The sequence below is a fragment of the Sorghum bicolor genome, chromosome 8 (genome assembly GCF_000003195.3).
Source record: "Sorghum bicolor cultivar BTx623 chromosome 8, Sorghum_bicolor_NCBIv3, whole genome shotgun sequence".
NCBI classification, from domain to species: domain Eukaryota; kingdom Viridiplantae; phylum Streptophyta; class Magnoliopsida; order Poales; family Poaceae; genus Sorghum; species Sorghum bicolor.
This window is the reverse complement of record NC_012877.2, coordinates 55,486,031-55,498,129: the sequence shown is the minus strand read 5'-3', so window position 1 is coordinate 55,498,129 and position 12,099 is coordinate 55,486,031. Positions and strand designations below refer to the sequence as shown.

At 40.3% G+C, this 12,099-nt stretch overlaps 3 protein-coding genes across 6 annotated transcripts; 2 read left to right on the top strand and 1 right to left on the bottom strand.

Annotated features, from left to right (window-relative positions):
- On the top strand, positions 2,845 to 4,110 carry LOC8066366 (DNA-directed RNA polymerases II, IV and V subunit 9B). Its single transcript, XM_002443311.2, has 4 exons — positions 2,845 to 3,149; positions 3,270 to 3,345; positions 3,496 to 3,654; positions 3,745 to 4,110. The coding sequence occupies exons 1-4, from the start codon at positions 3,121 to 3,123 to the stop codon at positions 3,823 to 3,825; spliced, it is 345 nt and encodes a 114-aa protein (XP_002443356.1). The 5' UTR covers positions 2,845 to 3,120; the 3' UTR covers positions 3,826 to 4,110.
- Positions 4,511 to 7,160, bottom strand: LOC8068836 (RNA pseudouridine synthase 1). 2 transcript variants are annotated; one of them, XM_002442276.2, is made up of 2 exons: positions 6,783 to 7,160; positions 4,511 to 5,587 (listed from the first exon to the last, which is right to left on the bottom strand). In XM_002442276.2, the coding sequence occupies exons 1-2, from the start codon at positions 7,129 to 7,131 to the stop codon at positions 4,881 to 4,883; spliced, it is 1,056 nt and encodes a 351-aa protein (XP_002442321.2). In that variant the 5' UTR covers positions 7,132 to 7,160; the 3' UTR covers positions 4,511 to 4,880. The 2 variants fall into 2 exon arrangements, with proteins under 2 accessions (XP_002442321.2, XP_021301868.1); XM_021446193.1 differs by having other exon boundaries at positions 4,511 to 5,563.
- On the top strand, positions 7,188 to 11,092 carry LOC8155272. 3 transcript variants are annotated; one of them, XM_021446191.1, is made up of 5 exons: positions 7,188 to 7,398; positions 7,898 to 7,992; positions 8,294 to 8,894; positions 8,983 to 10,232; positions 10,831 to 11,092. In XM_021446191.1, exons 1-5 carry the CDS (start codon positions 7,369 to 7,371, stop codon positions 10,868 to 10,870), a joined length of 2,016 nt encoding a protein of 671 aa, XP_021301866.1. In that variant the 5' UTR covers positions 7,188 to 7,368; the 3' UTR covers positions 10,871 to 11,092. The 3 variants fall into 3 exon arrangements, with proteins under 3 accessions (XP_021301866.1, XP_021301867.1, XP_021301865.1); XM_021446192.1 differs by lacking the exon at positions 10,831 to 11,092 and adding an exon at positions 10,313 to 10,678 and having other exon boundaries at positions 7,189 to 7,402; XM_021446190.1 differs by lacking the exon at positions 10,831 to 11,092 and adding an exon at positions 10,313 to 10,678 and having other exon boundaries at positions 7,190 to 7,398.

Sequence of the window (12,099 nt, the reverse complement as noted above, 5' to 3'; positions counted from 1 at the left end):
TTATCAGTTTAGAGCTAGCACTACTTATACTGGAGATGCTCTTAACGTTGCTAGTCTTGCATATGGATGGAAAATGAAAATAGATGTCTGAATTATCCAACATTCGGATCCGCTAAAACTTGTAATATGGATATTTATATTCATATCCTTTTTTATATGGATACTAAATGGATGTATCTGAATTTATTTTTAGTATTTTTATCTATTCGATCTAGATCCATATTTGAAAAATATGAAATATCAAACATTTATTCATATTTGTGAAGAACTAGATAAATGCATCTATTTAAAAGTTTTATCTTCATGACTAGTGCCTAATTATCTAATTTTAATATTGCTAAAGATGCATTGAAACTATTTAATGTTATATCTACAAGTAAGTTTAAATATTGATACAATATTATTAGTTATACATACATATTAAATTAATTTTAGTATCTTTTTAGTTTAGTTTAAACCTATTATATTTATTATTGTAAATTATTTTAAATAACTTAGCTTATTTACTGATGTAAACTATCTTATATAATGTATAATTTTATTTCAAATATTCAATGAATAATGATTGATCGATTGATATAATTAATAATTGTTTAATAATACACATTTAAATATTATGGATTTAAATATTTTGACATGTCCTTTTATTAAATATTTTCCACTATAATTTAGTTCATTTTGATATTATGGATTTTTAGAAGTGCAATCTTATTTTATTTTAGTTATCATTGAACTTAACACTAAAATTCTATTTATATATGTTAAATTTAACAATACACATTTAAATCAAATTGAGTAAATATTAAATCTGAATTTAAGACATCTTCTTGCTTGAAAAACTATTCGTATTTATATTTATACTAAAATATAGTAACAAGTGATATTTAGATCCGACTACTTCATCTCTAGTCTTAGGAAAGTTTCAATGGTCTCCATCTCTGGTCATAGGCCAGTCCCATTGGAAATTGTATGCATATTAAATAACATGATGTGGCATATTTTTAAATAAGAGAGAGATAAAAATAGTTCGATGTGATAAAATGAGTTTCATAGCAACGAAACTTATTACACTGTTTTTAATATCAGAGAGTCTTGAAAACAGAATCATAAAACTCCCACTGACACCCATCTTAAGTGACGACCATTTTCCTTCTCGTAGTCATTAGTAATATAGGAAAACGTTGATGAGGCCATGCAACTATTGGGCATAAGTTTATTTAAAAACTGTTCCCCGCGCGTTGTTGTGGGATTTTTTTAAAAAATAAATCATTATATACATAACATTACTATATAGTATTCAGTCTATTATATATGTATACATATGAATTTGACTTGAATATATTTTATTGTATTAGATCTAATAAAAATTGCTAAGCTAATAGAACAAAAACGAATATTTGATTACATTATAAAGGAATTCATTGGGGATGAAACAAATAGTGTATGTGCATGACTTGTATGTTAATAGATTAAAGATTTAAAGTATTTCACATGATATAGATGATATGGTCAATTTTTTAAATTAATATGGGATGACATGGACTTAGTGGGAAATGATGTGGACAGAGATAAAATATTTAGTGGGTCACTTAGTGGGCAATGATGTGCACACCTTGCATGAAGAGAGAATTCATCTAGTGGAGTTTAGCTTTATAAGAGTTATAGATATATTCAATAATTAATCTAATAATATTTATTGTACTATAAATATCAAGTTTTTTTTGTATATCTATATCTCTTATAAAGATAAATCTCACTAGCCTAATTCTCTAGTACCTCATTGAGCCAAGTTATTATCCACTTCTCTTGTTGCCGCATATAAGTGTCCACTTATAAATGGTTTTAGTAGTGGATGCAATTACCTACACATGACTATGCGTGCATACTAATAGCATAATTCTCTCACGTGACTTCCTCTTCAAAAATTGACTACTAATAAATCAAGCTATATATAAATTAGGAGGATTCCCTGTGCATTGCCGTGGATATAAAGAAGAAACATAAATAGGCTAGAGTGTGTATTGACTAGTTGGACAACTTACATGTTCATAAAAAATAGGTGACTTGCTGACGTGGATATTATAATCGTATGACCTAGTGAATTTTAAATGTGTGTAATGGTGGATTGCTTAATTGGATAACTTACATATTAAGAGAAATAGATAGTGAGATTTTGTTTTAGAAAAATATAATATGGCTCAATAAACTACAGTAAAAATATATTTATATTTCTCCTTTATTTGTGTGGTGATATACGGGGAAACCTTCTAGTTTGATTAAAGTTAAAAGCCTTTTAACTTCTCAAGAGTGCCCTGTATTGTGTGAGAGAGTGTTTTTTTAAAAGTGAGAAAAAGAGAAAGACGATTTGTTTGTCTGAAAATATAATTAAAAATATTATTTAGTGATTTATTATGGAAAAAAAATACTATTCTAGATGGTGGTGATTGGTTGGTGAGACCGACTATTGCGATTCCCTATGGCCTTGTTTAGTTCCAAAAAATTTTGTAAAATGGACACTGTAGCATTTTTGTTTGTATTTGACAAAAATTATCCAATCATGGACTAACTAGACTCAAAAGATTCGTCTCGTCAATTTCGACCAAACTGTGCAATTAGTTTTTATTTTCATCTATATTTAATACTTCATGTATACGTCTAAAGATTTGATGTGACGGGGAATCTGAAAAATTTTGCAAAACTTTTTGGAACTAAACAAGGCCTATGAAAGCTCTCTTTCCCGGTGAGACCCCGAGCAGTCTCTGTCTTTCATGTCCCCACCGGCCCACAGGCAGGCATCATCATCACCAATTCAAAGAAAACGGTATTATAATATTATATCTCTTCACTTTTTTTTTTGACAACATATCTCTTCACTTTGTGCCTGCTCACCTCCCCTCTGAGGGAGGCTCTGACCAAATCTCCATTCCCAATCAACCATTTCCTGTTCCTGCAAAGAAGAACGGACTACTACGATTCAACCTTCAGCTCCACTGCCGAAAACCCACCAAGAACAAGATCTCGAAGCAGCCAGACGACAACCAGCCAGGCAGCAGTCCAGAGTCTAACTCAGCACAGCTGTGAAGCAAAGTAGCAGGCTCTCCCAGCCGGTGGTCAGCAGCCATGAGTACCATGAAGTTTTGCCGTGAATGGTAAGCCGCTGACCGACGACGACGACGCTGCTGATGCGATGCTGTCTGCTCGCTTCCTCTTTCACCTGCTCTACTGACGGCACCTTCTCTCTGTTTCTTGGCATGGCCATGGCATGGCAGCAACAACATCCTGTACCCCAAGGAGGACCGGGAGCAGAAGGTTCTCCTCTACGCCTGCCGGAACTGCGACCACCAGGTTCCCTTCCCTTCCTTCCTTCGCCGATCCATCAGCCTCGTCTCGGATCCATCCATTCGGATCTCTCTGCTCTTGTTCTTCCATCTCTACCTGTTTCTAGATTCCTGACTGACGTGGTTTGAAATGCTCTGCTGGACCCGCTTTCCGCAGGAGGTCGCCGACAACAACTGCGTGTACCGGAACGTGGTGCACCACAGCGCCGGCGAGTTCACCCAGGTGCTCCAGGACGTCGCCGGCGACCCCACGCTGCCCCGCACCAAGTCCGTCCGCTGCGCCTCCTGCGGCCACGGCGAGGCCGTCTTCTTCCAGGTCGGCCACCACCACCACCACCTCCTCCCCCTCCTCTTCTTCATACACCATGAGCCGGAAACTTGAGCTCACCGTGCCCTTGGACTGCAGGCGACTGCAAGAGGCGAGGAGGGGATGACGCTCTTCTTTGTCTGCTGCAACCCGAGCTGCGGCAACCGCTGGAGAGAATAAAGGCATGATTTTTGAAAAAAAAAAAATTCTCTGAACAATTCAGCAAGACGTACGATTCCTCTGGTGCAACAGCCAGGACGACGTGATGAGTTTTTGAGAATTTTCATCCCCAGAGACCTGCTGCCAATATTGGCATGCGAACTGATTGTACTGTATGTTCCGAGTGCGTTCAGGCACAAGACATTTTTTTTCGATAACTTCAGCAGGGGTAAACTTCCCTGGTTCATTCATTTGCGTCAATCAAAGAAAGGATGAGATGAGGAAATCTTTTTGTCGATGTTCTAATGTTTCTCTCTGAAGTTCTGTGTTAGCTTAAGTTGTGTTGAACCTTAAGAGCAATCGTCTCTTAAGGTTTCATCCACTCAAGCAGATTAACAATGAGCTGCAGAAATTGGTTAGTTGATTTGCAATGGCTGTTCTGTACTCAGTTGACATGGCACACACACGGTTATGCATTTTTTTGCCTGAGGACAGAACAGCCACGGCAAATGAAGTAACCAATTTCTGCAGCTCATTGTTATGCAAGTTTTTTTTATAAACTTCTTGAACAGCCATTTGCTTAATTGATTTTCAGCTCACTTCAAATGGCCATCCAAACCTAGAACTAGCTCAGGTGCAGAACTGCATTTGAGATACTGAAAAATCCCATCCTGTTGCCTCCCTTTTAAGAGCAACTTTTGATGTGGATCTGAAATTTTCTGGATGTCTTGTTAAAGAACCAAATAAATATTCATGGTACAACATGTGTGCATAAATTAGCATACTCAAAATTTGAAACAATCTACAACAAACAACTCAATATCTCTACAGTACAAATGCTAAAATTACAGTCTGAAGTAAACTGTGCTACAAGCCTGTAACAGTCATCTCAGTATTTGTGATATCCTAATAAGCATCCCTGCAATAAAGAAAGACACTTGATAGCGCTACTTCCCTATGTTACTCCCAGAAAAGGCTTTCAAGAGATGATGCCTTTTGCAGTTCAGAGTTACATCCTTGGTGGATATTTCAGTGTCAACTGGAGCATCGTGCATCACAATAAGATCAAGGGAACTTTATTCCATTGTTGATATACATTCTTTTGCCCATGAAGGGAGAGGTGACCGGAAAGTGATGGGCAATCCAGTGATAGGGTGTACAAATGACAAGCTCTCCGCATGCAATGCATGGCCATCACACTCTACGCCGTTCCACTCAATCACCCCGCCGTATTTCACATCACCTCTGATCGGGAAACCAAGATACTGGCAGTGTAGACGAATCTGATGTGTCCGTCCACTTTGGGGATAGGCTCTAACCAAAATGGCACTGTTGTTCACATCACCACTACAAGTCTGGTCAGCTGCCTTTTCTTGTACAGTAATTGACTCAATATCATCGGTGTCAAAGTTGTAGGGTTCTCTAAACTGACATTTACCATTGACCCCTAAAACTTCAAACTGCGTGCTCATGTCCCTTACAACAGAACCACCTGGGAGTGAACGGCCAACATCAGACATAGCATATACACGCCAAGCACCATGTTTTGATCGTCCATGACCAGAACATATCTTAATCTTTTCCCATGTCGGTGGGCAACCTATGCAAAGAGCTAGATATGTTTTCTTGACTTTATGATCTGTGAATGCCTTCACTAGCTTCCCAGCAACTTTGTTGCATTTGGTGATAACCATGAGCCCACTGGTATCACGATCCAGCCTGTTTGCAAGGTGAAGATTAGGTTTAGTTGCTGGATCCTCTGCAAGTCGCAAGAAATATTTGCCTGTAGTTAGAATATATATATGGTGAGGCAATGCAAAGAAAAACAATTCATTGTGGCTTCAAATAGGTCTAGATGATTAACACAGAAATAAAACACACTGATATTATTACGTAGCTGGTTTTTTAAGTACCAAATATTTACTTTTCAGACAAAAGACAGACAGATCAGAAGCGTTGTTTCATCACCTCAGCCAGTCCAGAAGTACCAACTATAGCCTATAGTCCTAAAGGTACTAACTACTAGCCAGACATAACTAATTCCATATGCTTTGGGAGAAAAGGCAAGAAACAAATATCTTACAGTGAATATTGTATTCAGTTCAAAAACTCCCAGAAATAAATGAAGAGTTGCACACATAAATTCTTACTGATAAATTTATAGAGCTTCATATGATCCATTATTAAAACTTGTGCTTACTAGAATCCTACAGCCATTAGTCTGCACTGATTGCTTGCAGACATTAAGAAACTCAAGCAGAGTTCAAATAAAAACAGGAGTTCAAGACAATAATATATCAGTCTGACAGTCCCTACAGCCGAACAACGTATACCTTTCTGCTTCTATCTGCTGAACATAACTCTAGTTCTAGAATAAGTATTCCTTATGGAAATGGATTCTAAAGCATTTTCTTTTTTTTTGTAGAGGCAGCTCGAATATACACATTGTATTTTTATTATCATCAGTCATAGCATGCCATACTTTCAGTGCCAGACACTCACTTGCTAGTAGGAATGGTAAAACTAGTCCATTACAGATACATTATGTGAACTTGGATTATTTTATTTGGGAATAGAATGAGAATCAACACCTGAATGCAGATTGACTTATGCCTGTGGAAATGTGATGAAACCCAAAATTGCACAATTTATCAAAAGGCATTCTGCATTGTATAAATAGCTTCCAATGCACATTTTGCACTCAATCCATTGCATATGTCCTAAACCAAACCAAGTATTGAGCAATGGCATTGCCATCAGTAAAATAACAATAGACAAAACGTTGTATTGCACACAAATCACAAACTACCTAAAATCCGCCAATTTCGTCATCCAAATCATCGATATCACTGAAATTGGATGATAAACGTACGAAATCACAATTCGCAAAGCAATGAGCTATGCAGAATCGCATTTTGCAAACTGTAGCAGCGCCATTGTCACCTACAAGCAGAATCCTTTTAAGTCATCTTTTTTACCTGAGACGACAGAGGAAGGGAGGGAGGTGAGGAAGGCGTCGCAGTAGACACCGGCGGGCTTGTCGACGACGGCGAGCCACTCGTCCTCGAACACGACGTCCGCAGAGGCGAAGGCCGCGGAGCGCGCGGAGGCGGTCATGGCGCGCCGGAGCTCCACGTCCTTGGAGGCGGCCGGGTAGGGCGGGGACACCGGGGAAGGATACTCTCCACTCGACGGCGCCGTCGACGTAGCCGCTGACATCACCGTGGGGCGGCGCGCCGGTGGCAGCAGGAGGAGCAGGGAGCGGAGCGGGGAGGCGGCGCCGGCAGGAGGCTGGAGAAGGAGAAGGGGCAGGGGTAGTTTCGTCATCGAGGTAAAATACGGTACCACGTGATTATCTCGTGTTTCTCATCTCATTAAGAAAAAGAAAAAAGAAACCAAACCCTCGCCTGTCGCCCGCCTCCGCCGTGGGCGCCGGCGGCTTTCCCGGATCTCCGGTGAGATTCCGGGGTAGAGGGATCCTCCCGTGAGCCTGGAGCCTCTGGGGGTTCGGGGTTTTCCGGACAGTTTGGGTAGTGGCGGCGGTTGGCAATTTGGGGGTGAAGGATGATGCGGTCGTCGTCGTCGTCGTCCAACGTGGGTATTCGCCTCCCTTCCCCTTCCAATCTCCGCCGCTGTTCTCGCCGTGCTTCTTCACAGACTTTTTTACTGCGCTTTACGTCACTTGTTGTATGAATTGTGATCATGTTAGTATCCAACTTGTCGCTCTTCTGGGCTGCCCAATTCATGAGTTGCCATTCAGGTGGCTGCATTGTATCAATTTGTTATTCATGAGTTAAATTTTAGCTGCTTAGGTTATTGCCATCCAGTTGTCGTGAGCCATCCATTGTGTTTCCCATGAAGAACTCGAATATCAATTTGTTATTTGGTATCGATAGATGACTTGACAGAGTAACCACATGATATTCGCCTCTCTATTTCTATTTAACATAGCCGTTTCTATGCAGGCTCAAGTGTCCATGCCAATAAAACAATGTACTATAGAATTTAGGCTTTTCCGTTCATGAATATAGATGTCTTTGATCACATTTACTTGATTTATGGAGAGTGCTAAACTTTTAAATTTTGATTTCAGGAGAACATGATGATGGTGGAGTTAAGCAAAGTTCTGAGAACTCCTGTCGCGGAGATAAATTCCAAGAGGGAGTTCTCACCCCAACAGGAAGTGGAGTAAGCACCTGTCTTACCTGAACAGCCCACAAGCACTGCATTGCGTTAAGCAAACAGATTATTCTCTGTACCTGGACATTGTTCGGTTTGGCTTTTGTTGTTAACAGTAGAGAGCTTATTTATGTGGTACAATTGTTTTGATGCTATATATTATTAATTTTGACACTCTCAATACATCAAAATGTCAAGGCTTTTGTTGTTATAACAGGGCGCATGTTAGATTTGTCAAGCGTATTAACAGAGTTTCCAGTTTTCTTTTGAGCTTACCCTATAGCAATGAATAATTCATATTGGCATGCAGAAAGAAGGCATACTCACAAGAAGGATGTGCTCATTCAAAGGAGTTGCAGGAAGGAGGTATTCAAACAAAGGAGACGTACACAATAGGTCCTAATGCAAAGAAGTTGCATTTAGCAGCTGATAATGCTAACAAGTCATGTCCAGCAGCTAGCCACAATCATGGTGTGGTACTTCAGGGAAATGTAGCTTCTGCTCTGATGGATGATGAGGGTGTTTTCGTGGATGATGAAGCTGTCCTTGTGGATATTGAGCTGAGGGCTGAAGCTGATGCACAGCAAGCAGCCAGAAAGACTCAAAGTGAGGAATCTTCGGTGGAGCCTATTATTTATGCTGACACTGCCACTGCACAAATTCCAGTTGATGATAATACAGATGTTAAGTTCAACATTGTGTATGACAATGAAAATCCAAGGATCAAAGTAAATGAATATTTCCCGTCGATGAAGAACTTCAGGATGGCTTTGAGACAGCATGGAGTAAAGAAGGGGTTTCAGGTGCACAAAATCAAGACTGATAAGACTAGGTATAGAGCTGAGTGTAAGGCAGAAGGCTGTCCATGGAGAATTGTGGCACGCAAATTGCGGGATGAACCAACTGTTGTGGTACTACTCTAACCTGCCTAACTTGTTAACTCGCTTAGTGGTAGTAATTTGTCTAATTTGTTTTGTGTTTCTGTTTCCTGTATTGCAGATTAGCATGATACCTCAAGAGCACAATTGCATATCTACTAGTAACTCTGTTACCTCAATGACGTCACAAAGCTGGGTTGCAGAGGTGGCTGCTGATTGGTTGAGGGAGAGTCCAGATCTAGGGGCAAAAGAGTTGCAAGAGAAACTGCAGGAGGTGTATAGTGTAGAGGTTAGCTATGCTACCGTATGGGCTGGAAGGCACAGGGCGATGAACAAGATTTTTCAGTTTTGGGAAGACACTTTTCAGACATTGTACAACTTCAGGGCTGAACTTGTTTCCTTGTCTCCAGGCTCAGTTGTGGAGATTTGCACTAAGATATGTGGAGATGATGTCCACTTCGACAAACTTTTCTTTGCTCTGGAGCAATGCATAGATGGCTTCAAAACAGGCTGCAGACCTGACATTGCACTCAACTACACAGACTTGGATGGCATCTACTCAGGGAAATTAGCGTGTGCTTGTGCGCTTGATGGTCACAATTGGATGTACCCTGTTGCATGGGCCATTTTTGACTCTGCTTCAAATGAGAACTGGACTTGGTTCATGGAGCAATTGAAGAAGGCTATAGGGAATCTACCAGGATTAGCAATTTCTGCTGATGTTGGTGATAATAATCTAACTGGAAGTTTCTACGAATGGACTATGAACATAAAGGGCATGCCTTTGGTTGACTTGATTGACAAGATGAGGCAGATGACAATGGGGGTTTGGTACAAAAGGAGGTGTATTGGAAGCAAGCTCTCGGGCAATATTCTCCCTGCAGTTATCCAACAACTTAATACACAAATAAGGAGTTTGAGAAACATCAAGATCTCTAAATGCGGGTTGCAGACCGGTGAAGTTTCTGGCAACTCTGAGGACATGGTGCCGTGGAGGCACGTGGTGGACTTGGGCGAGCACAGCTGCAGCTGCGGGCAGTGGCAACTAACCAAGAAGCCCTGCCTCCATGCTCTGGCATGGATAACCACAGAGACAAATGCCAACGTGGAATCCTTTGTCCATGACTACTACTCTGTTGAGCGGTTTAGGGCTGCATATAGAGGTATAGTTCCACCCATGACAGACAAGTCGCAGTGGCCTCAGGTGGACCCTGGTTTCAAGCTGCTAGCACCGCAGTTGAAGCCAGGACTTGGGAAGAGGAAGTACACAACCAAGACAAGTGAGGAACCGTGCGCAAGTAAACAGTGTGAGCAGTGTGGAGAAGTTGAACATCGTGAGAAGGGTTGCACGCTGCATTGCCCGAAGAAGAGGTTGGTGCACTAACTTGATGTTTGTTTCCCTGTATGTACATGCTTTATGTGAGAAACACAACTGGTATTTTTTGTTGCAGGAAGAGATGCCAAGCTGAAGAGGGCTGGAAGGCTGAGTACGACGCTAACTGATCATCTCTAGGAACCATGCTTCGCCGTGGGACAATAGATCTGTCGAGGGAGGTGAAGATGCTCCGCGGTCATCGAACTACCAAAACTAGGCACCTATTTTGTAGTTGTCCCAGGAAGGAGGATTTAGGAGCTGAGGATTTAATCTGTAGCTGTCTGCTGTGTATGCATGGTTAAACTAACCTAGGACGGCGCCTGTAACGTGCGAAGCATGTTTTGCATTGCAAACTGTTTTAAAGGCGTGGTTAAATGTCATGGATCTGTGCTATGCATTTTTATTACTCCGTGCAGATATGATGCAACGCTGGGCCTTTAAACTGCCTTGCCTCTTTGGTTGCTGCCTTCTACTCATGTTGGTTGTGGGCGTTGAAAGTAGTAACTGTGTTTGTTGCTGTTCTTGGATCTTTTATTACTCATTCATTGGGTTCATTTTGCATTCTCTGATTTCTCCTTGCTTTGATCTGTGCAGCAGGAGCCGGGCATGCAGAACTGGTTGGCGATCCCTGTGAGGCCAAACACAGTCGATCCAAAATTCCAGATGCGGAGGAACTGGTTGGGGATCCCTGTGAGGCAAAGCACAGTCGATGAAGAATTCCAGAGCTAAAGGCTTTTGAGAGAGCCTCTGCCTGCCTCTGCATCTGTGTTAAGGCCTTGTTTAGTTTCCAAAAAAATTTGCAAAAATTTTTAGATTTTTCATCCCATCAAATCTTGTGGCGTATGTATGAAACATTAAATATAGATAAAAATAATAACTAATTTCACAGTTTATCTGTAATTTGTGAGACAAATCTTTTGAGCCTAGTTAGTCTATAATTAGACAATGTTTGTCAAATACAAACAAAATTGCTACAGTATCGATTTTGCAAAAAAAAAAAATAGAGCTAAATAAGGCCTAACATGCCCATCTCAACGACTCAGCGTGTAGCTGTTTGGGTTATTTTCTAGTGTCATGTGGTGTTTCAGGCTAGGGATACGGGCTAGATATAGTTTTCCTTTCCCTCCATGGACAGGTTGACAGCACGACCAATTTCCTCCCCTCCAAACCCTTTTGTTTGTTAACATAAAACAGAAATTGCACGCATACTTTTCAGATAGCTTAAGGTGGAACTTGCTTATCTGGTTCGCAAGGCCTGTGACAACTTTGTTAATCTCAAGATATGTCGATCTAATATATATGTATACGTATTCATAGAGGTAAAATATACGTGTATATTCCGAGGAGTCATGGTGCATATGTGTATGTAGAGAGGCGTTTAAACCATATTGAAACAATAAAATAAAATACAAGAATTGGTTTACATGCATATAAATTCATTTTCTAGCATATTCTTTTGTTTATAATATGTTGACAAACTTCCATGCAAGTTTTCTAACCACATAAAAAGTTTCGGTTTAGAAAAAAATATTCACCTTTTTATTTCACCCGTGGTATCAGCAAAGACGTGCACACAATACCCAACTTGCAATGTTTTGTTGTTAAAACCTTGTGTTTTATAATTTTTTTGTTGAGGTGAACTTTATACCCACTACGGCCGGCCGTTCCAACTATATGAAAACCACATAAATGAATGCATGTTTAATCTTATCGCTGTCAAAGAACCTATCCATCCCCATCCTTTCTCAAGAAAAATCACAAGAAGCAGTGGTAGTTTTGAGTTTTGCCATGATGACATACAAAAGGTTTGTTAAGTTTCTTTATAAGGCCTTATTTACTTTCACCCAAAAACCCAAAATTTTT